Here is a 24,032-nt window from a genome sequence, read left to right as displayed (position 1 = left end):
CACCCAGGCGCCCCTTAAATAAAATCTTAAAAAGAAAAGAGAGAAGCAAAGAAAACTAATTTAGACCTATCAAAGAACACTATCTGAGACTCAGGTTATTCTGTTAAATTTTCCCACATAAGCAAGTACTTGCAAGTAGAGTGCTGTGTGTGTCCCACAAATAGTCTGCCGCAGTTCCTGTGGGTGCCTGATGGTTTTCTGGGAACTGTTCGGCTTTTTTTTTTTTTTTTTTTTTTTTTTTTTAGTGCTTATTTATTTATTTTGAGAGAGAAAGAGAAAGAGAGAGCAGGGGGAGGGGCAGAGAGAGAGGGAGAGAGTCCCAGTGCAGAGCCTGACGTGGGACTTGATCCTATGAACCATGAGATCGTGACCTGAGCCGAAATCAAGAGTTGGAAGCTCAACTGACTGAGCCACCCAGGAGCCCTAGCTGTTCGACTTTTAAAGCACGATGCCCAGGGCGCCTGGGTGGCTTGGTTGGTTAAGCGTCCGACTTCGGCTCAGGTCATGATCTCGCGGTCCGTGAGTTCGAGCCCCGTGTCGGGCTCTGTGCTGAGCGCTCAGAGCCTGGAGCCTGTTTCAGATGCTGTGTCTCCCTCTCTCTCTGCCCCTCCCCTGTTCATGCTCTGTCTCTCTCTGTCTCAAAAATAAATAAACGTTAAAAAAAAAAATAAAGCACAATGCCCTAGTCATTTTTGTTTCCATTTTGGTATAAGGCTTGAGCAAAATCTAAGGATGTTGAGTGTGATGGATCAAAGGGTGCTTCTTGTGAGTGTCACTTCCAAACAGCCATAATACATTCTTCTGGGTCTCGGTTTCTCCCAGTGAGGTCTAAGACCACTGGGGGGGCTCAATCCCTATGTGTGCATCCCCAGATGAGCCAATCGCTAATTACTTTATGAGATGGAAATTCCTATGGGACTTGAGGAATACCCTTAGCCACTTCTGCTAGACTTTCAGTCACCTGAAAGTGGCTTTAGGCCAGAAGGAGCAAGAGTCCCCTCTCTTCGGAGATGAGTGATTCAGTCTCTCATGTTTCTAGCCAGCAAATCTACTCAAGCCTTATATGAATAACATCAATTAGTATAATGTCAAATTAAAACAACCTACCCATAACTCCAACCCCTCTAGATTATTCCCACGTGGAGAATATTACCAGTAACTTTCAACAGCTCGAATAAAAGTCAGTACTGCCAACCTAAATCGAGGAGGTCTGGATATTCCTGCGGGGAGGTCACCAGATACACCTGTGAGGTGCTGAGACGTCAGAGGGCCACACAGGGCCCCTGCTGATACCAAGCACCAGGCCCGGTGGACCCCACGCGTTTCTTGGGCTAGCTGCTCTGCTATCCTGCCTGCTATACCAAGAAATGCCGAGGAAGAATGAACAAAACTTTTTAAAAATTTTAAAGAGAAAAGAAGAGTCTCATTCAAGCCCAAGTGAGGGCAGCTTCCTGGGGAAACACGCTCTTCACAGGGAAGGAAGTACTCCGGAGAATGAAGTTTTTATAGGGTTGTATACTCTTTTTTTACATCTTGTAAAAACTCCAAAAATTATAGATTAGCATATAGGCAGGAATCACAAGTTTTGTGACCAAGGAATGCAGGGAGTAGTATGATTGATATATCAGGGACAAGATGGTTTTCCTTTAGGCTGCCCATTCACAGAGCAGGTGCACAGCACATGGGTGGTGGAACCACAAATCAGGCTCTCGGTTTGATTTATGTATAATCACATTGACTTAGAAAGAAATGTAAAATGGCATCCTTGGGGCGCCTGGGTGGCACAGTCGGTTAAGCGTCCGACTTCAGCTAGGTCACGACCTCGCGGTCCGTGAGTTCGAGCCCCGCGTCAGGCTCTGGGCTGATGGCTCGGAGCCTGGAGCCTGTTTCCGATTCTGTGTCTCCCTCTCTCTCTGCCCCTCCCCCGTTCATGCTCTGTCTCTCTCTGTCCCAAAAATAAATAAAAAACGTTGAAAAAAAAATAAAAAATAAAATAAAAAAAATGGCATCCTTTGTGTATCAGGCCTTCAGAGGGTTTTTCTCTCGTCACTACACGTTTCTGCTTCAAGAAAACGTGAAGTTGGAGCACCTGGGTGGCCCAGTCGGTGGAGCGTCCATCTCTGGCTCGGGTCACGATCTCACAGTTCACGAGTTGGAGCCCCACACCAGGCTTGCTGCTGTCAGCACAGAGCCCACTTCAGATCCTCTGTCCTCCTCTCTCTCTGCTCCTCTCTGCTCACACTCTCTCTCTCAAAAATAAACATAAACATTTAAATAATAATAATGATTAAAAAAAAAAAAACGTGAAGTGAAGCGACTCAAGAGCGGTCAAGTAAACTCTTTCCGTGGAATGGCATATCGGCTCGTAGGTGAGGCTGAACTGACCAAACCAAAAGACAGGGTGGAGCTCGCCTCACCTCTTTTGCCTTCAGCTGGACCATCCAAAGCTACTAGATAGTCCTGTTGGCTCCTCTACTCACTGGAGACTTAGATGAACTGGGAGGGAGAACCCCCCCGAAGTGATAGCAGCTCCTGCCCCCCTGCCTCCCTCCCCAGTGACTGCCTTTCAGGCAGAACAGGAGGCATCGCTATTCCCCACCCCTACCAGAATACCCCACTACACTACCACATCCCCCAACCAGGAGGATTGCCAATTCCTGGTAAGGCAAGAATTCGACCAAAAAAAACAAAAAAACAAACAAAACAAAACTGAAGGATGCCCTTGACTGTGCAGTCATGGTGGAAGAGCACCGGCAGTACCTGGCCTTCAGAGACAACCCAGTTTGGACAACTAAGATCTCTCCTACGGCTTCATTTGGACAGCTCGCAAAAAGAGCACTAACGCTGAAAGCTGAATCATTCTACTAGCAAGTGGAAAGAAAACACAAATGCCAGGACATCTCAGGATCAATCCGTTTCTATCTGGTTCAGGTTAAGCCAACAATCACACCACTCCAACCTCTGCTTCCATTGCCACATCCTCCCTGACACTCCTCTGGCCCTCTTGACTGAAGTCGATCCAGACAGGTAAACTGGGATAATCTCCCTCCCCATTTACAAATCTTTAACTTAATGGGGCGCCTGGGTGGACTCAGTCCGTTAAGCGCCGACTTTGGCTCAGCTCACGATCTCACGGTTCTGTGCTGACAGCTCGGAGCCTGAAGCCTGCTTCGGATTCCGTGTCCCCTTCTCTCTCTGCCCCTCCTCCGCTCACGCTCTGTCTCTCAAAAATGAACAGACGTTTAAAAAAAATTTTTTTTAATGAAAATCTTTAACTTAGTCACATCTACAAAGCCCTTTTGCCACATAAGGTAGCATCGTCACAGGTTCTGGATATTAAGAGGTGGATAAGTGGGGGGTGGGGTGTTATTCTGCCTACTTGTAAAGACCATACTAGGGGCACCTGGGTCATCAACATTTGGGTGAATTAAGTAAAGCCTGCATTGGTTGTGTCCGTGACTGGCACAAACCAAGCACAGGCAGTGACCTGGAAGGCACAAACTTCCCAGCCCCGCGGTGAGCGTCAGCTGCCAGAGGCCTGCACGGGTCTGGTATGTTGGTGGCCTGCTTTAGGGTCCAAGAGAGCTAAGGAGGAATGAAGTAGGAGAATCTCTTGGAAAACTGCACTTGAGTAAAGCTGAATCTTCAAGCAGTCTTGAGTGTGTGCACACAAGTGTGCGTGTGTCCCGGTGCGTGAGGACCTAAGGAGAAAGAAGGAGGTAACATAGTTGCAGGATCGTTTACCACAATGCCTGGGATCCCTGGTCTCACCGCTTTGAAGAATGAAGAGGCGGACACAAAACGAGCAGCGGGCAAAAGTTTATTGGCAGGTAAGATCAGGAAGGGAGAATAGTAGGAAAGCTCTCTCCTTGTTTTATAAGGTTCTGGTTGGCCCTCCCCTGCCCCCTGTTCCCTCTCAGTTCCCACCCTTATTGGCCTAACGGCTCTGGGCGCTGGGAGGTCCATTCCTGATTGGTTCAATTTCATTGTATGACAGGTGGGCTATGGCCATGCTTAGGTCTTTTGTCACATCCCTGAAGGAAACCTGAGGGGGAGTAGGTGGGGTCTGTTCCATTCTTTTTTATTTTTTTTTTAATGTTTATTTATTTTTGAGACAGAGAGAGGCAGAGCACCAGTGGCAGTGGGGCACAGAGAGAGGGAGACGCAGAGCCCAAAGCAGGTTCCAGGCTCTGAGCAGTCAGCACAGAGCCCGACGCGGGGCTCAAACTCACGGACCGCGAGATCATGACCTGAGTCGAAGCTGGACGCTTAACGGACTGAGCCACCCAGGCGCCCTGGGTGTGTTCCATTCGTAAGAGGAACTTTTATGCCTGAGGTCAGATACTCCCAGCATTTGTCCAAAATATGTCTTTCCCCACCCAGGGACCTCAGGTCCTAATCCTTTCCCTCTCAGCCTATTTTATCCTATTTTTTTCTTTTCTTTTTTTATGTTTTTAATGTTTATTTTTTTGAGAGAGAGACAGAGACAGAGTGTGAGTGGGGGAGGGGGAGAGAGAGAGAGACAGACAGACAGACAGACAGACAGAATCCGAAGCAGGCTCTAGGCTCTGAGCTGCCAGCACAGAGCCCAAGGTGGGGCTCGAACTCACGGACTGGGAGAGCATGAAACAAGCCAAAGTGGGACGTTCAACCGACTGAGCCACCCAGGCGCCCCAATCCTATTTTTTTCTATTATAACATCTGCTGTGTTTTTTAACTTGTTAAAAAAAAAAAAACATAAAATGTTTTAATGCAAATGTGAAGTTATCTTTAAAAGCAGCACTAATGCCGCTGCATCGTACATTTTAAAATAGTTTCGGGGCACCTGGGTGGCTCAGCCGTCTAAGTGCCCGACCCTTGGTTTTGGCTCAGGTCATGATCTCACAGTTGTTGGGACTGAACCCCACGTCAGGCTCTGTGCTCCCTCTCACCCCCGTTGGGAGCTCGTGTGCACTCTCTCTCTCAAAATACACAAATATCTAAAAAAATTAAAGTAAAATAAAATAGTTACATGTTATGTGAATTTTACCTCAATTTAAGAAAAATACCGCTAAAACCAAATAACCTTTTGAATGTTTTTAGGTCTCTTTGTTATGGTATACCTTTCTGAATATGCAAAATTCAGTAGTTTAAAATGTAATCTTATTAGTGTAAGAAATTTCATTTAATTCTCAAATTTTCACAGGCTTTGGACTATGTCCAGAAGAAATGTATCTCTAAATAAATTTTTCGTTAGCTTTCAAAAAAAAATTTTTTTTTTAAGTTTATTTCTTTTTGAGACAGAGAGAGACAGAGCGTGAACGGGGGAGGGGCAGAGAGAGAGGGAGACACAGAATCGGAAGCAGGCTCCAGGCTCTGAGCCATCAGCCCAGAGCCCGACGCGGGGCTCGAACTCACGGACCGCGAGATCGTGACCTGAGCTGAAGTTGGACGCTTAACTAACTGAGCCACCCAGGTGCCCCCAAAAAATTATTTTAAAATAATCTCAAACTTATAGAAACGTTGCAGAAAATTAAAAGTGGAGTCAAAAGCCAGGCTCGTCTATTTCTGCTAACAATGCTGTATCTGGTTTCTCTGAATGCAAAGTAAAATGAGAAGACATTCAGATGGGAATAACATTTTATATTATTTGACTACATGAAATGTCATATTAGGTTCCCTCTCCTGTTTTTTCCTTAATAAAAATTACACCAAAGTGAAATCTTCATCAGTTACATTGCCTCTGAGAAAGGACTCAGAAAAAACTTTAAAAATTACATTGACCTTTGAACAACAAACGAGTTAGGGAAGCCAACTTCTCCGATGCAGCTGAAAATCCATGCATAACTTTTGACTCCCCCAAAATTTAACTACTAATAGCCTATTGCTGCAGACGCCTTACCAGTAACATAAACAGCCAATTAACACATATTTTGTACATTATATGTATTATATATAATACATATATTGTATGTATATATGTATATGCATATGCATATATGTATATATAATACATATTGTATGTATAATATTTTATGTATTATGTATAATTTGTATTATATAATACATATATAATATATATTATTTGTATAATATTGTGTATATATATGTTGTATATATATACATATATCTTATACTGAAGCTAGAGAAAAGAAAATGTTATTAAGAAAATCATAAGGGGGGGCACCTGAGTGGCTCAGTTGGTTAAGCATCCGACTTCAGCTCAGGTCATGATCTCGCAGTTCTCGGGGTTTGAGCCTCGCGTTGGGCTCTGTGTTGACAGCTCAAAACCTTGAGCTTGCTTCAGATTCTGGGTCTCCCCCTCTCTCTGCCCCTCTCCCCCTTGTGCTCTGTGTCTCTCTCTCAAAAATAAATAATAAACATTAAAATTTTTTTTAAAATCATAAAGAAGAGAAAAATACATTTACAGTACTTTACTGTATATATTGAAAGAGAACTTTTTTTTCCTTCTTTTAGTTGTTATTCTGGCCAACACTCCAAACCACAGACGTGGGGCGACATCTAACCAAAGGAAACAGCTTTCTCTTGTAGGCTATGAATGGGCATCCCTCAAACCATGTCAGCTGAACACATCTATACGGCTGCCTCTGCTTTTAGAGTTCACACAAGCCAGGGAAACCTTGAACCCTTTCGTGTGATAGCAAGAGTCTGGTTGAACAAGTGCCTCTTAACAATGGAGTAGAATATTTCTGCTCAAGTCTCAAAGAGTATGAAGTGGCTGCCCATTTGAGGGGGTGATTCTCTTTGGAATCCACAGAAGCTGAATGATCTGGGAGAGATGCAGGGAATGTTCTTGAACTGTGCTCCCCCAGAATTCAATTGTTGAAACCTAATCCCCATTAGGATGGTATTTGGAGGTGGGGCCTTTGGGAGGTGACTAGGTCAAGGGGGCGGAGCCCTTGTGAATGGGATCGGTGCCCTTATAAAGACCCCAGAGAGCCGCCTTCCCCTTCCTTCCAAGTTGAGGACACAGCAGGAAGACAGCCATCTAGGAACCAGGAAGCAGGGAAGCAGGTTTTCGTCACACATCGAAACAGCCAGCACTTTGGTCTTGGACTTCCCAGCCTCCACAACTATGAGAAGTAAATGTCTGTTGTTCATGTCATCTAGTCTATGGTACTTTGTTAAAGCAGCCAGAACAGACTAAGACGCTTGCTTTCCATATTTAGAAAGGCAAGGTTCACTTGTGAGCAGAAAAGAATAACGTGACCAATTTCTAGCTGGCTTATTGTTCTGTCTAAAATAACAATCATAAGAGCCCACATGAATAAAGAAGAGGTGGTATATATATATATATATATATATATATATATATATATATATACATGTGTATATATACATATATATGTATATATATACACATATGTGTGTATATATACACATATATATGTATATACATACATGCAATGGAATATTACTCAGCAATAAAAAGAATAAATTTTTGCCATTTCCAACAAAGTGGTTGGAAGTAGGGGCGCCTGGGTGGCGCAGTCGGTTAAGCGTCCGACTTCAGCCAGGTCACGATCTCGCGGTCCGTGAGTTCGAGCCCCGCATCAGGCTCTGGGCCGATGGCTCGGAGCCTGGAGCCTGTTTCTGATTCTGTGTCTCCCTCTCTCTCTGCCCCTCCCCCGTTCATGCTCTGTCTCTCTCTGTCCCAAAAATAAATAAAAAACGTTGAAAAAAAAAATTTCAAAGTGGTTGGAAGTAGAATGCATTATGCTAAGCAAAATACATCAGAAAAAGATAAATATGATTTCACTCATATATGGAACTTGAGAAACACGACAGATGAACATAGGGGGAGGGAAGTAAAAAGATAAAAACAGAGGGAGAAGCAAACCATAAGAGATGCTTAAATACAGAGAACAAACTGAAGGTTGCTGGAGTGGGGGGAAGTTGGGTGGGAGGATGGGCTAAATGGATGATGGGCATTAAGGAGGGCACTTGTGGGGGTGAGCACTGGGTGTTTTACGTAAATGATGAATCACTAATTTCTGCTCCTGAAACCATTATTTTTTTTTCAACGTTTTTTATTTATTTTTGGGACAGAGAGAGACAGAGCATGAACGGGGCAGGGGCAGAGAGAGAGGGAGACACAGAATCGGAAACAGGCTCCAGGCTCCGAGCCATCAGCCCACAGCCTGACGCGGGGCTTGAACTCACGGACCGCGAGATCGTGACCTGGCTGAAGTCGGACGCTTAACCGACTGCGCCACCCAGGCGCCCCTCCTGAAACCATTATTACGCTATATGTTAACTAACTTGGATTTAAATAAAATTTAAAAATAATAAATATATAAATAACAACAACAACAAAAGAATAAGAAAGGGCACTTGCCCAGATACCATAAAAGTGAAATGAAATGACATGAAATATAAAATAAAAAGAAATGAAATGAAATAAAATAACAATCAGTATGATGAACTGTCAAACAGGCAACCTTGTAATAACAATAATTCCAATTATCTAAGAACAATGATGTAGTCATGCACCCATAAAGTTTGCAAACAGGCTAGAAACATAACTACATGGTGACTTCTACAACTATCTGTCATCTTAGAGCTCTCTCTGTTCTGGCGTTTCGGGCACATTCAGCGCAGTGATCATCAAAAGCTCCGTATGGGGGCCTAGGTTTTTGCTCTTTTCCGCCACCCTTGCACCTCCCCCTTCCTCAGCAGCGTGGATATCCAACAGAGTGGTGAACAGTAGGCATTCAGTGTTCCCACCATCTTGGGAACCTTCTCTTGCTCACAGGCTTATCTCACACCTACCCCAGTTTATCATGTCTTCACTCCCTGGACACACTGGCCCAGAGACTGGGCTTCTGGAGACACAGCACGGTAGAGCACAACACAGTGGGGGCTGGAGATGTTTCATTTCCTCCCCTCCCCTACTTTCTAACTTCAGTCTGGTTTCTGCCCTACCTCTCCTGCTCCATCAGGACAATCGGTGACATCCTAGTGGTGAATGTAGTGGGCACTTTACAATCCCCCCCCTCCACACCCTCTCCACACCCCTGCACCCCTCTTCTTTCATCCCTACCTGGCTGGTTGCCCCCCATCCATACAGCCTAAGAAACGCACCTGATTCTCAGCCCATTGCCCTCTTTGTCCTTCCTGACAGAACCCTTCTTTTGTTCAGGTATCCACTCCCTGCACCCCTGGCTCTACCCCCAACTCCGGGGGGGGAGGGGGGAGCTGATTTAATCTAAGGGTGGCCCATTTCCCCTCGCATGTCACCAAATTCTGGCCAGCAAGTAAAGGCAATCGAGTAAGGGATTCTGGGGGAAAGGGGCTTCTTTCTCTGGATGTTATAAATCTGGATGTGATGTGCAGAATTCCCCTTTCAACTGAGAATGAAGCCTATTTGGAAAAAGGCACAACTGGGAGAGAAAAACTGGGACTGTGATAACACATTAAGCTGCTGAATCCCCCAGTCCAGAACATTCTACAGTGGAGGAGCTTCCATTTCCTTATTGCTTATGCTGATACGGGTTTCTATTACTCATAGCCAAAAGTCTGTCTCGTCTCCTTCGCACCCAGTTTAGGGAAGAGCCCTGTCAGTTCCCCCCACCAAAATATATCCCAGATCCTTCCTTCCACTGGTCTTCCCCACAGCCAACATTCATTGGCTCGACTGCTTTACAACGTCTCACCTGCTGTGCCTTCTTGCGACAACCTGACTTGGCATGGGACCTCTCAGCCTGACCGCACCTCTACTTGGAGTCCAGACCAATGACGTCAGTTCCCCACTACAGCCCGTCATTGCTTCTGTCTTGCACTTCCCGGCCGCTGCTTTCTTCTCTAACCCCGTTTCCCCTCTTCAGATACACCAAGGTCCATCCTACTAGAACTCCTCAATCACCACCCCACCATCCACCAGTCAGCATCAATCCAGGATTTTCCAAAGTGGGGCACGTGGACCCCCGGGTGGAGTAGTGGAGAGGATTCTTGTATACAAAGATCCTGAGGGTTCTTGAGGAATTTTTAAAATTTTGTGTTTTCATGTGATTATCCAACATTCTGGATCATCCGGTATAGATTCCCACTTTTTTGCGGGGGCGGGAAGGCGGGTGCACAAGTGAGCAAGGGGTAGAGACAGGGAGAGGGGGAGAGAGAGAGAAGCGGGACTCACCGGGGACTCGTGTTTTACTCAAAGCGGGGCTTGTGTTCACCCGAAGAGGGGCTCGAGCTCACCCGACGTGGGACTTGAACTCACCAATGGTGAGATCATGACCTGAAGTCAGATGCTTGATGACTGAGCCACCCAGATGCCCCATTCCCACTTTTGATCAAGCACTGCCTGGTTCTAGTGCCTGTGTTGGGTGTGTGTTTAGGTTTAGCAACAAGTGGGACCAGCTTTCCAATTTTATAGGAAAAGCACACAGACGTACACGGTTATACACTGCAGCATCCTTTGAAGGATCAAAAGACTGGCACTATTTGAAAGTCAACAGAGAATTGGTTTAAAAATGTTTGGTACATCCATACAGTAGGATATGATTCAGCAATAAAAATGTGCTAATAGGAAACAGACTGCATTAAGTGAAAAATGCAAGGTGCCAAGCAGAATGGAAAAGCAAGGGGTGGGGGGACAAAAAGTATAGATTCATTTGCTTGTATATGCACAAAACATTTCTGGAAGGACACACAAGCAGCAATATTGGCTTCTCCCTGGGAGAACTAGATATCTAGGAGCACAGAAGTAGAACAGAGCCTTCTCTGGAAATAAATCTGAGCCCTTAGAATGTTGAACCACATAAATATTTCTTTCAAAAATAAATGGAAATACAAAAAGTGGTGTCTGCAATTACCCTCGTTTACTCACAGGCATCACAAACACCTTCAGAGGCCAGGCAGAAAATACGGGTGAGACGGACTTCAAGCTGTATTACAAAGCTGTAATGATCAAGATAGTATGGTACTGGCACAAAAACAGACACTCAGATCAATGGAACAGAATAGGGAACCCAGAAATGGACCCACAAATATATAGTCAACTAACTAATCTTTGACAAAGCAAGAAAGACTATCCAGTGGAATAAAGACAATCTCTTCAGCAAGTGGTGCTGGGAAAACTGGACAGTGACATGCAGAAGAATGAACCTGGACCATTTTCTTACACCAGACACAAAAAATAAACTCAAAATGGATGAAAGACCTAAATGTAAGACAGGAAGCCATCAGAGTCCTTGAGGAGAAAGCAGGCAAAAGCCTCTTTGATCTTGGCCACAGCAACTTCTTACTCAACACGTCTCTGGAGGCAAGGGAAACAAAAGCAAAAATGAATTATTGGGACCTCCTCAAGAAAATATGGGTGAGAAAAATCAGCAGGGCTGGGACACTGGCAAACTGGACAGAGTGCCTCTTTATAAGTTACAAGGTCAAGCGCATCCCATGGACTGCACACAAAGGAGGCCAGGGGAAGGTAAAGACCTGAATCTGTATGTGAAATCGTCTGATTTTGACATGTTGCTTAAAAAAAAAAAATCTTTAAAACTTTATTGTTATGTATCCAGAAATGTATATACTAAGAGCACAGCTCAATTAACACAAAGTGAACACAACATCCAGACCAAGAAACCAACATCCAGACCAAGAAATAGAACATGACCAGCCCCCTAAAGTCTTTCTCATCCAGCCACTGGCTCGCCACCCCACCCGCACACAGGAACTAGTTTCCTGACTCCTAATGGACTAGACTCATTTCCCTGCCTTTGGACATTATGTAAATGGAATCACACTGTACGCATTCTTTTGGAGCTGCATCTGTCAACCTGTGTTTGTGAGATTCCCCTATTGTGTTGTTGTGTGTGACTGTAGGTAGCTCTTTGTCATTGCTGATGAGACTTCCATCCGTTCATGAAATTCATGGGCATTCCAGTGCCAATTCATGGGCATTTCGGTTGCTACCAGCTGGGCCTATGAAAGTAAGCCAGCTATGAATATTCTACATCATGTCTTCTGGTGAACGGATGTAAGCAATTTTGTTGGGCATATTTCTAGGAGTGGAATTACTGAGGCATGGAGAGCTTGCTTACCTTTAAGAGATACTGCCAAATGGTTTTCCTATCGAATTCTTGCTCCTCCATGTTCTTATGTGGGCCAATTAAAAACAAAACAAAACAAACAAACAAACCTGGTCCAAAGCAAACTGTAGGCCACCAGTTCGTCACCTCTGGCTTCGTGCAGCTTTAATTCTCATGGGAGAAAGTTCACAAGTTAAGTTCAGATTTCAGCCCATCATTCCCTTCGAAAGACCTTTCAGCGTCTCCTTGGATAATGGCCAAACTCAGCTTGGCATCAAATGATCCCCTGCAGTTTGCCCTTTTTTTGTATTTTGTCTCTTTTCTCTAATTGTCATTGGCCATTCTCCATGTGTCCATCACTGCCACTTAGCAGGCTCTGGGGGACCGTCACATTCTAGTAAGTCCACATGCCCTGGATTGTGCTGTCCCGCCTGCGGCTTCCCCTTTCCCTCGCCAGGATGATTTGGGTGCCTTCTCTCCTCTAAACTATTACCCAGAGTCTTTACCCCACATGTCCTGTCTGCTGTCTCTCTACCCCAAGGCCTCACATAATGCCTGGCACAGCACAGGTGCTCAGTACATGTCTGTGCCATAAACTCAGGGGCTGATGTTAATTTTTTTTTTTTTTTTTTTTGTAATGCAGATAGGAGTGAGGAAAAAAGAGAAAAGGATAAATTTTAATCTCACCCTGCTGCTAGTTGTTCTCCACAGAGGCAACTGCTGGCACCACGTTCTCATGAATTCTTTCTGAGTTGCCTAATGAATGTATAGCTTTATATTCAATATAGTTACATATTCAATAGACACCACGTAGAAAAAAAAAGGCAGAGAACAGAGATGGGGAGTTGCAATTTTAAACTGAAAGGTCAGGACAGGCCCTAATTGAGAGGGTGAAATCTGCGCAAAGCCCCAAAGCCCCAAAAGAAGAGAGCCATACTAACTAGTCTGAGGCAGGGCATTCCAGGCAGAGGGAACAGCAGGTGACAAGGCCCTGAAGCAGAGGGTGCCCAGCCTGTTTGAGAAGAGGAAGACGAAACAGAAGGAGCATCTGTGAAAATCAGTGAACTGGGCCAAACTGCAGGGGACTTTATAAGCCACTCTAGGACTCAGACTTTCTTGAATGAGAAAGGAAGACGCTAGTTATTGAGATCAGGAGGTACATGGTCTGACTGGTGGTTTTCAAAATTCACTTCCTCTATAAAGAGCTGGCTCATTCTTTGTTGTAGTTCACCATGCGAGGGGCCATAGTTTAGCCAGGCCCTTCAAATGAGGGACATTTGATCTGTTTCCTATCTTTTGGATGCAGAGTCCTCCAACATTTCCTTCTTTCCAAGAGTTCCAGCTGACAATTCTGATTAAAAACTTGTAACCTCACTCAATTCCTTCTTCTAAATGTAATTTCTATGGCGCCTGGGTCGCAAGTCGGCTAAGCCTCTGACTTCAGCTCATTATACCCCGGCTCAGGTCATTATCTCCCGGTTGGCGAGTTCCGGCCCCACGTTGGTCTCCGTGCTGACAGTTTAGAACCTGGAGCCTGCTTCGGATTCTGTGTCTCCCCCTCTCTCTCTCTTTCAAAAATAAACGTTAAAAGAATTTTCTAAAAAACCTAACTTTCTTCTTCATTAAAGAAATGGGGTAAAAGGTGAGCTCACTGGTTCCGGGGTTCCCGGCTCAGCCTCCCAGCGTGATGCCCTTTTTCCACTTTAAAAAGGTGCTTAGGTGAGCAGCCGGTTAAAAACGGGCTGGACAGGTCACGATCTCGCGGTCCGTGAGTTCGAGCCCCGCGTCGGGCTCTGGGCTGATGGCTCGGAGCCTGGAGCCTGTTTCCCATTCTGTGTCTCCCTCTCTCTCTGCCCCTCCCCTGTTCATGCTCTGTCTCTCTCTGTCCCAAAAATAAATAAAAAACATTGAAAAAAAAATTAAAAAAAAACAAAAAAAACGGGCTGGAGAGGGTGGGCGTGCTTCCCGCTTCACTTCAGGGAAGGAGGGATCGGCCGGCCCAGGAGTCTGCGAGAGGTAAGGGCACGTCCTGGGGACCGTGGAGACCCCGGCCCCTCAAGGAACAGATGATCTAAAGAAAGCGACACAGAAAGAGCTGATCTAGAAAAACCGCGCAGCAGAGACGGGCCTCCGGGGGCCGCGAGCCCCAGAGACGTCGCAAAGACCCGCGCCTGCGCAGTGGCACGGGGAGCTGAGCCCGCGCGCCAGCGTTCCTTCCCACGACCTCCCCTCCGGCGCCTGCGCACTGAGGCCGGCTTCCTGAAGGCCTGTGAAACTGGGGCCCACAGATAGCCCTTCTTGCCGACTAAGAAGAGAGAATTGGCTCGTAGTTGAATCCATCGTCTCTCCCTTCCCAGTTTATTAGACTAACTATAAATGCCCCATTCCCAATACTCCTAGAAGGGACGGACTCAATCCCTGAGGCTCTCTGGGCGCCGGGGGAGCCCAGGTAACTAGGGAGGCTGTGGGTGGGGCCACCCGGCGATCACGTGGCGGAGCTCCGCCAATCGGCGCGCAGACCGCACTTTGCGGCTCGGCTTCAAACAAACTACCGTGAGGTGAGAGCGGCCTCTGGGGCCCCGCCCCCCTCGCCTGGGTCTGGGGCCCCGCGAGACGCCGGGCGGGGGTGGGGGCGCCGGGAGCGGGGGCGGGGCGCAGTGGTCGAGTGACGGCCCGCCTCACCTATTCCGGGCGCGGGCCGCGGCGCGGTGGGCCTCACAGCCAATGGGCGGGGGCGGGGGGCGGCCCGGCCGGCGGGGAGGGGGAGCCAGCGGCCGGGGGGATGCGGGGGGAGGAGGGGGCGGGCTCCCAATCCGGTTCCATCCGGTTCTCCCACCGCCCCCGCCGCGGGTCGCAGCAGCTCCGGCGGCGGGAGGAGCGGTAGCGGCCAGGCAGCCCAGCTTCGCGAAGGCTCTCGGCGCGCGGCGGCCCGCAGGCACCCGGCACGCGCCCGCCCCGCCGCCACGATGCCCAAGAGGAAGGTGAGCGGCGGCCCGCACGCGCGCCCTCCGCCGCCCGGCCCGCCGCGGCGCCCCGCGAGGCTCAGGTCCCGCCTCGCCCACGGCGGCGCAGGGCCCGGCAGGCGGCCCGGCGCCCGCGGCGGGCGGGCGGGCGAGCGGGCCGCGCGCTCGCGGGGCGGCGGCGGCGGCGGCCGCCGGGTCGCGATGTTCTGGAACGTTCGGCGGCCGAAGAGCCGGGTGGGAGATTCGAACGCGGCGGCGGGAAGCCGCTGACGTCACGCGGCCGGGCATTGTTCTCGCGGGCGGGCGCAGGGCGCGCGGGCACTTTTGTTTGCGGGCTGCGCCCACGGGTCCGTGTGCTTCCTTCCGCAGGTCAGCTCCGCCGAGGGGGCGGTGAAGGAGGAGGTAAGAGCCCGCGCCTGTGCCCGGGGGTGGGGCCCATTCGCACTGCCCCGCTCACTCCTTGCTCCTTTTCCTTTTTGTTCCTAAAGCCCAAGAGGAGGTCGGCGAGGTTGTCAGCTGTAAGTAAAGCGAGCCCCGTAAGCGTGTCTTTTCCGTGGGGTCGTGCCCAGTGAAGACACTCAGTGCTACCTTTGCCTTTCAGAAACCTGCTCCTGCAAAAGTGGAAGCGAAGCCAAAAAAGGCGGCGGGAAAGGTAGGTTTCAAACTTACGGGACCGCGGTGTGTTCGAAATGCTGCAGCGCCCCTCGACGCGTGACTTTCTCTTAACAAAAAGTCATCAGCGGCGACTCTGCGGTCTTGTGACATTGTTGGTGACTAAGATCTTGACTTTGAAAGTCTCAATCAGATGTTACACTTGCCCGAAAAGTGGAAATTGTCTCCTGTTTTCTTATTTAAGTTTTATAATTGCAGCGACCAATTTTTTTTTTTTTTTTTTTTTTTTTTTTTTTTTTTTTTTTTTTTTTACTTCTTGGCCTGGGTAAACAATAATGGATCTGGTCCTACTGGTTCACGGGAGCGTAACGCATTACCTTCATTGTGCGGCAGAATTCAAGACTCGAGACGAGTGAAAATACTAACAATTTTGCTATCTGCTCTTTGCGTTGTACGTCACGGTCAGCGTTTGCCCGTTCGATGCATACTTGTGCGTACTTTTGTGACGGTAACATCAAAGCCAGGATCGCGACCGGGAGAAAGGGGATACGCAGGTTTTGGTGTATAAAGTTCTCAAGCCAAGGTGCAGGGAATCCCGTGTGCAGGGATAAGGGGTTTGTTGTGGTGTTTTGGAGGGGGAACAGCTGTGTTCAGAGGGGTACCCTACATCTTTTTCCCCGAAGAAACTTTTGAGTTAATCCTAAACAACATTATAGTTGTCTCCCTGGAGTAGGTTCGAGATGGCGTTGTTCACGTTGAAGGTCTTTGGAATGAAACTGTTCTGGAGTATATGTTTGAAAAGTTGGGAAAACAAAATCTATGTAAATCATTATAAGTTTGATTTGAGGTGGAGCCTCGAAACCGCCCTTTGCCAAGCCCTATGGTCTTCAGGGGAAATTCATGGTGTGATTACTGTTCACCCGCAGCTTAAGTGAGAGTTTGTGGTGTTAGGCCCCTTTTCTAAAAGCATAGATGGAAGCTTAGCACTGCATAGGCCAAAGGTTTTTTTTTCCGTTTCTTTATTTAAACGTTGCACAGAACTGAGAAAAATCTTAACTTTTCCAGTAGAAAGTTCTATTTTTTTCTTTTTTAAGTATTTGCAGAAGGTGTAAGCGTGGTACGTTTATTTAGTATTTTTCACACTAGAGGATAAAGCAGTACATCTTTGTATAAGAAGTTAAAGTAGCCTGGGAACTTGCCGTGAATGGCCAAGAAAAATAGTGGATCTTGTTGCATGATGATAGAATGAGCTCTGTACTATTCTTACCCGTCTTTGATGCTTTTGAGTTCTTTCAATAAACCAATTTGCTGAAGTAGTATGATTGTTTCCCTCTTAGGTTTTTTTTGCTGTTCCTTGTCCTATATTTTGATTTACTCTACAAATTTTTTTTGGTGAAAAAAGTTATCCTCCTGTTATCCTCACATTTTATCCTCAGTTGGGTTTGGGACATCAGGTGTAATCACTTTTTTTCTTTCTGTCCATGAGAGGCCAACAGGAAGTCTTCCTTGAGGAACAAATTTGTCAACTCAGTTGACAAATTTTCCTTTGCCAAAGGAAAAATGCGGGGTTGGAGGGCTTGGTTTTACTTTACTTTCTAGAATACATTTTTCAGGGGCAATCCAATTCAAAGCCTGAGTGGAAGGTAAATATTTTGATGTATTAATCACAGTGTAGACACTTTTTTTAAAAATATTATTTATTTTTGAGAGAGAGGAGAGAGTGAGCGGGGGAGGAGCAGAGAGCGGGAGACACAGAATCGGAAGCCCGCCCCAGGCTCCGAGCGGTCCCCACTGAGCCCGATGTAGGGCTCAAAACCTGTGAACTGTTAGATCATGACCCGAGGGAGCGGAAGTCGGACGCTTAACTAATTGAGGCACCCAGGTGCCCTGACACAGTTTTCAAAGTATATGTTTGCCACTGTGTATGTACTTATAACTTGTATAAAATTTTCAGAATTATTTTAAGGGTTGAAACACACGTATGTTAGGAAAACATTGATTTGTTTCATCTGTCTTGCCATAGGTAATTAAAAGTGGTATTGTTTTAGTCCAGGTTATTGTTGTATGTTTTGTTTCCATTTTTAAGGTTTTTACGTTTCTACATTAGTGCCCTAGTGGTTACAAAATTAATGAGAAATCTAAAGAGATCAGATTACAGGAGAATGGTTTTGTAAGTACAGAAGTGATTGTGATACTTCATGGTACCAGTATGAGTGGTGCTGTCCTGAATATTTATATTTATAATTTATAGGTTTTTTTTTTTTTAATTTTATTATTTTCCCTCATGTGAGTGTTGACACCTAACAAGGAAGCTTAGTCTTTAAAGTTTATTTACAGAGAGGGAGAGGCAGAATCTCAAGTAGGCTCTGCACTGTCAGCACAGAGCCCAGTGTGGGGCTCAAACTCACGAACTGCGAGATCATGGGCTGAAGTCGGTTGCTTAACTGACTGAGCCACCCGGGCAGTCCTCAGAAATTCTAGTTCATTCGTGTAATATTAGTGGCTGTCATGCCGTCTTTATATATGGAATGCCATCATTGGTTTAGAATACATTATACTGGTCCCCCCGCCGTCCCCTTAGCATTGAAATCGTTTGACCTGTTTGCATGTCTTTGTGGCTGTTTAATTCAAATATTGGTCAGTACTGTTAGGGCTTTTTTATACAACTCCCTGGTGACCTAACTTCATTTAGCTGTTGCTGCATTCTTCATTTACAGGGAATAAATGTCAAGATTTAAACTCCTTCCCCGTTGATGGAGGGTATCCAGAAGCACTTTAATATTGCTGAAAAGTGGTTTACATTTTTGAACCTCTTCTATCGTCATACTAATACATGTGCTTTTCAGATTTTTCAAACATCTGAATGAAAACGATAAACTCAAAATGGATCCTTTTAGCTACTCATTATATAATATCAAGGGATTAGCTGTAGCAGGATAGTCAACCTGACCACACAACATGGTGCTGTGTTCAGGTGAATGGTCTTACTGTGAGGGTGAACATCTTGTCAGGGCAGTGGATATATGACAATTTGATCATTATTCAGGCTTAAAAGAAGTTTGGGGATGGGTAGGGTTACAGTGGAAAGAGATTTCCTCCTTTGTTTGCTCATGTGGAACTTCAGAGAATAGTGGGTGATTGAGGAGGCAGAGGAGGATTGTAGCTCAGGCTTTAGGTTTAGAGAACAGAAGTCTAATGAGGCTCGATAATGCCAGTACGGTTAGAGTTCTTCGCGAACGATGTTGTCCTGACTAGTGGGGATGGACCTTAAAGTGTCTTCCGTAAAAGGTGTGTCCTGGATCTCAGGCTGATGTGTGACATCGTGTTGACATTGCAACTCTTGTGGGGATACTAGCCCTATAGCAACTGAGAAAATGTTCGTGCCAAGTTTTTACTTAAAATATACTCTTACTGTATCCTAGGAGAAATCTTCAGACAAAAAAGTGCAAACAAAGGGGAAAAGGGGAGCAAAGGGAAAACAGGCTGAAGTGGCTAACCAAGAAACAAAAGAAGACTTACCTGCAGAAAACGGAGAAACTAAAAACGAGGAGGTCAGAAGTGCTGTGTGTTGTTGATTTGACTCTGAACCATAGATAATCTGTTGTATATTTTTATGTAGCAGATAAGACCGTCTTTATTGTCTTTTTCTTACAATGTTAACAAAGGTTTGTACAGTAACATCAAATGAATAGACAGATGGCTTTTATTAGATATTTAAAATCAGTAGGTAGATGGCTTTTTTTAATTATTTTTTTATTTTTAACGTTTTATTTATTTTTGAGACAGAGACAGAGCATGAACAGGGGAGGGTCAGAGAGAGGGAGACACAGAATCTGAAACAGGCTCCAGGCTCTGAGCTGTCAGCACAGAGCCCGACGCGGGGCTTGAACTCATGGATCATGAGATCATGACCCGAGCCGAAGTCAGCTGCTTAACCGACTGAACCACCCAGGCGCCCCAGATGGCTTTTTTTTTAAAGGCGTGAATAAGAACTTTTAATATGCTCAGAATTTCACCAGTAACAAGTTCACACAAGTACAGCGTATGTTGTACGCAGGATTCGTTATAATAACTACTGACGTGAGTTAATTTTTAAAAGGTTTAATATACCAAATGGTGTAACACTCATTTTTCTTTCATGTTTTGGGATATTGTTTAAACAAACAACCTAGGCCCTTATTTTTGAAATTGCCATCTATAGAACTGTTAAAAATCATGTTTTTATTTTGGATATTGGTTCAAAAATGTTTTGAATCTATTCCTCATTTGGGACATTTTTCCCACTTTCAGATAAGTCCTTTTTTCTTAAAAGTGGCTACTTGTTTTAGGATTAAATAATAACTTAGATCAAGCAAATAAAAAGACTTGGTGTCCCTAATCGTTACGTTTTTAAGCCACGAGAAGAGGCCTTTTCTTTAAACAAATAGGCTACAGGTTTCAATAAATAGTTTTTCTTAAGCCAAGCATTTTTTTAATGTTACTGGTTAAACCTGGAAAGATAAATAGTGTATGGTATTTTAAAAACATTTATAGATCAAATCTTAAAACAACAAACCACTTGTTTCTAACTTGTGAAATCTGTTGCCACAATTTACTTTTAATTTGTAGTTCTGACCACACATCAAATATCCGGTGATGTTATGATGAGATTACTAATCTAGCTGTTAGGGAAGAATTTGACCATCCGGTACATGTTATCACACTACACTCTATTCTTAATATTCATGGTGGTTGTGTTCTAGAAGGTTGTGTGAATACTGAAAAATTGCACATGGAGGAAATACGACGTTAGATTCTTAGCTGCACTGTGATCACGTTTCCATCAAACAGTTGATGCATAATCTATGTGTTTCTGTTGAATACGTGTTGTTGATGCATCAGCTTTGAACTGGGCCAACAGAAACGGTACTGGAACTCAGGCCTAAATGATGCTATCCAGCATGCATATTTTCTCCATAAGGCACATCCCAACCTTCTTGCATTTAGCCATAGTAGATGGTATTATATTAGTCCAGTCAACATCAAGAAGCACAGAAAAAGAAATGTGAAATGTATGGCACTTTAAATAAACTGCAAAAAAGGCACCTGTTTAGAACTGAAACAACCATCCCAGCTGGGAATGTGCATGTTTGGCATTGCAAAGAAAGTTTTAAGTCTATTGAAGTGCCATGAGTATTGATTTTATGGTTGCAAATTTTAGTGAAGAGGCAAATTTACAAATACAGAATCTACATATAACGAGGGTCACCTGTAATTACATAGAAATAAAACTTACATTGCATTAAATTTTAAAGATCTTGGAGATCGTAACAGTGACCCAGAAATCAAATATTTGATCATTATTTTTTCTTTGATTTGCAGAGTCCAGCCTCTGATGAAGCAGGAGAGAAAGAAGCCAAGTCTGATTAGTATCATATCCCATGTCTTACCAGTGGTCCCTGTCTCCCTTCTTGTACAATCCAGAGGAATATTTTTATCAACTATTTTGTAAATGCAAGTTTTTTAGTAGCTCTAGAAACATTTTTAAGAAGGAGGGAATCCCACCTCATCCCATTTTTTAAGTGTAAATGCTTTTTTTTAAGAGGTGAAATCATTTGCTGGTTGTTTATTTTTTGGTACAACCAGAAAATAGTGGGATATTGAATATGGGAGGCTTTGATCGTCTTGGGTGTCAGCTTAACATTCCATAGATGGGGTAGTTTTTATATCCTATAATACCAAGCATACTAAATGGCAATTTGGAGTCAGTTGTGCATTTAATATGTCTTGAACATTTTAAATTACTTCTATTCCCATGTTGTTTTTGGTAGAATTGTTTCCTAAAGAAAACCACTCCTTGATCTTGGCTCTCCCTGTCAGAATTTTGTGCATTCTGTAACATCTTGGTCGTGGTAGTCCAGTTTCCTAGTAACTTTGTTAATGTGCTGTGCGAGATTGAAAATTTGAGTATGTAGCGTATATGACATTAAATTGTGAATTAATGGGACTTAACAGTGTAACAGCATATCAACATTTGAAGATACCGGTACTTGATATACTGTTAAGGGAAATTTGCCTCCAAATTTTAAGCTGGAAGGTCACTGGAATAACTTTGAGAAAAGAACCACAGCTACATGGTTTTTTTAGGTTTTCGGTACGTACATTAAGAATTATGTACAAATTGAATTGTCTGTACTGATCCTCAGAACAACAAATAAAAACTCAATTATGAAAGAATTTCTTGAAGCACATAAATTAAGTTCTGGCTTATATTTTATTACAAGAATTTCCACATTTGTTCTTGCAGAGTTTTCTTAAAATTTGAAAGTGGAGTATTTAATTTTTTTTGTAATACTTGAACATGTACAGTGTTCTTTGAAGATACTTTGGCCTAAATTGATTTAATAGTGAGCAAATGGTCCAGCGTCCTCTGAAGCAAACTAAACGTAACTCTTTGTTCTTCATATGAAGTGAGCTTGTAAGTACTGAGTAAGCTAGAACTGCATCTACTGTGGTTTGTGTTTGCATATTATTCTGAGATTTGCTCTCCTATATATCGTATTTCTGCTCTGCCGTGTAAATGGTCTTCAAGAGGTAGTATTGGAGACCTGCGCTGAATCGGCAAATGCAGACACGGCCAGAGAAAGCACCAGGTCAGGGTTACCACTGAACAAGGGGAGACCTGGAAACAGTTTAAACCTCTCAACACTTGACATGTTATTTTGCCCTGGAGTGAATACTGGGGGGCAAGAATGCGCTGGAAACAGGAGTCCCCAAGGGCTCACACCTCTGCTAAGACTGTCCCACGGGAGTGGCTATTTTGAGCAACTTCATAGGGAGTGGGGAAGTGCGGCCCCTTTGTTGGAACTACCGAACGTCAGTGGAAAAAGGATGTTGACCTGGGCTGAAGGGGCGCCCACAGCAGGGCTGTAGTAACCCCTGGGGAGGGGGCAGGGCCTGGGAGCCATGTTCCCCAGTTCTCCGTGGTCCTTACTCCACGGAGGGCCTGGAGGCAGGATAAACAGAGTTGCCTGTAGTTTCTAAGTATAGATAGCACAGGGTCTGGGTATGTAAATTTAGGCACTGAACTGAAAACATTCTCTCCCTGTGCGGGGATACTTGATAGAATTTTATTGTACCAGAATTTCACTAGCACCTGTCTATTCATAGCAGTTAAAAGTAGCCTCCAGGCACCTGCCTGGGTGGCTCTGTGGGTTAAACATCTGCCTTCAGGTCACAATCTCCCCACTTGTGAGTTCGAGCCCCACGTCAGGCTCTGTGCTCACAGCTCAGACCCTGGAGCCTCCTTCAGATTCTGTGTCTCCCTCTCTCTCTGCCCCTCCCCTGCTCACAGTCTTCCTCTCAAAAATAAATATCTCTAAAAACCAATGGGAAGAAAACTAGAACTTTAACCCTACGACCCATCTTGTACGACCTAACGATCACCACCCCTAGGAACTGATCATTATTTACAGTCACAGGTTTCCTCGCTTCGGGACTCCCTGCTATCAAAGAGATTTACTAGTATAAGAGAGTTTTGTTTTTACTTTCAGGAAGATTTAAGATTATCTTCTTGTAGAAAGTTAGATTGGGAGTACTAGATCCTACCTGCCTTGTGCATCCTTTTCTGAAAAAATGAACCCCCAGCTTATTTTATGAAAAAGCAAGCTACTTTGAGGCATCTTCTTAAATTTTTAAGTTCTCTCTGTAGCCCGACATGATGCTTGAACTCACGACCAAGAGTTAACATCCTCTGCCAACTGAGGCAGGCACCCAAGGCATATTTTCTAGAATCGGTACCTACAAAAAGTTACCTCTTCCTCTAAACAAGTAGTTGTGAGCAAAAAGAACTGAAAGATAAGAATGCTTGAATGGATGTCAATTCAGACATCCTGAAAGGACAGGGAAGATAGCTTTTTAATAATGCAAACAAATCCGGTTTCAATTTGTTAACTAGCAAAACAGTAAGAACACTTCATTCCCTTGGCTTGTCAGAGGTTCAGTTTGACCTTTCAAATGTGGGTTAATCAGAAGACCGACTCCTAGAACTTGGTGCCTCGAATGACGACCTGCCAATCATAGAGGCCCCAGAGAAAAGATGGTCTGTTGTAGCACCGTTAGGGGAGAGTGTGCAAAAATGTGGGCATGGGGACAAAAATTAGAGTAGGCTGGTACACGGAGGAAGGTATGTATATATGTGTGTAATTGAAGTACACAGGTGAGTCATACTGGGGGAAAACTCAAATGCAGACAAAAGCCAAAAGCACCCATAATTCATTTACTAGGCATCTATTTTATTTCTTATGTGTTACTTAGTTTTGAGAGCACACTCGAGCAGGGGAGGGGCAGAGAGAGGAGAGAGAATCCCAAGCAGGCTCTGTGCTAATAGTAGCAGATGGGGCTCGAACTCAAGAACCGTGAGATCATGACCGGAGCTAGAGTCGGACGC

General features: G+C 44.9%; 1 protein-coding gene and 1 long non-coding RNA gene across 2 annotated transcripts; one reads left to right on the top strand and one right to left on the bottom strand.

Moving 5' to 3' along the window:
- Positions 1-3,241: 3,241 nt before the first annotated feature.
- Positions 3,242-13,774, bottom strand: LOC131512855 (uncharacterized). The gene is made up of 2 exons (XR_009262338.1): positions 12,042-13,774; positions 3,242-3,701 (listed from the first exon to the last, which is right to left on the bottom strand). It is a non-coding gene; the product is annotated as an uncharacterized LOC131512855 (long non-coding RNA).
- Positions 13,775-14,761: 987 nt separating this feature from the next.
- HMGN1 (high mobility group nucleosome binding domain 1) lies at positions 14,762-21,820 on the top strand. Its single transcript, XM_058732025.1, has 6 exons — positions 14,762-15,010; positions 15,362-15,394; positions 15,481-15,510; positions 15,594-15,644; positions 19,027-19,155; positions 20,966-21,820. Exons 1-6 carry the CDS (start codon positions 14,996-14,998, stop codon positions 21,011-21,013), a joined length of 306 nt encoding a protein of 101 aa, XP_058588008.1. The 5' UTR covers positions 14,762-14,995; the 3' UTR covers positions 21,014-21,820.
- Positions 21,821-24,032: the final 2,212 nt, after the last annotated feature.

Source organism: Neofelis nebulosa, chromosome 5, assembly GCF_028018385.1.
Source record: "Neofelis nebulosa isolate mNeoNeb1 chromosome 5, mNeoNeb1.pri, whole genome shotgun sequence".
Lineage (NCBI taxonomy): Eukaryota > Metazoa > Chordata > Mammalia > Carnivora > Felidae > Neofelis > Neofelis nebulosa.
Note: the sequence above shows the minus strand (reverse complement) of the source record. Positions and strands in the feature narration are given on the sequence as shown.

Coding starts and splice junctions, on each gene's coding strand:
- HMGN1 (XM_058732025.1), top strand. Junction 15,395..15,480: donor AGGGGGCGGTGAAGGAGGAG/GTAAGAGCCCGC, acceptor TTGTTCCTAAAG/CCCAAGAGGAGGTCGGCGAG. Junction 15,511..15,593: donor GGTCGGCGAGGTTGTCAGCT/GTAAGTAAAGCG, acceptor TTTGCCTTTCAG/AAACCTGCTCCTGCAAAAGT.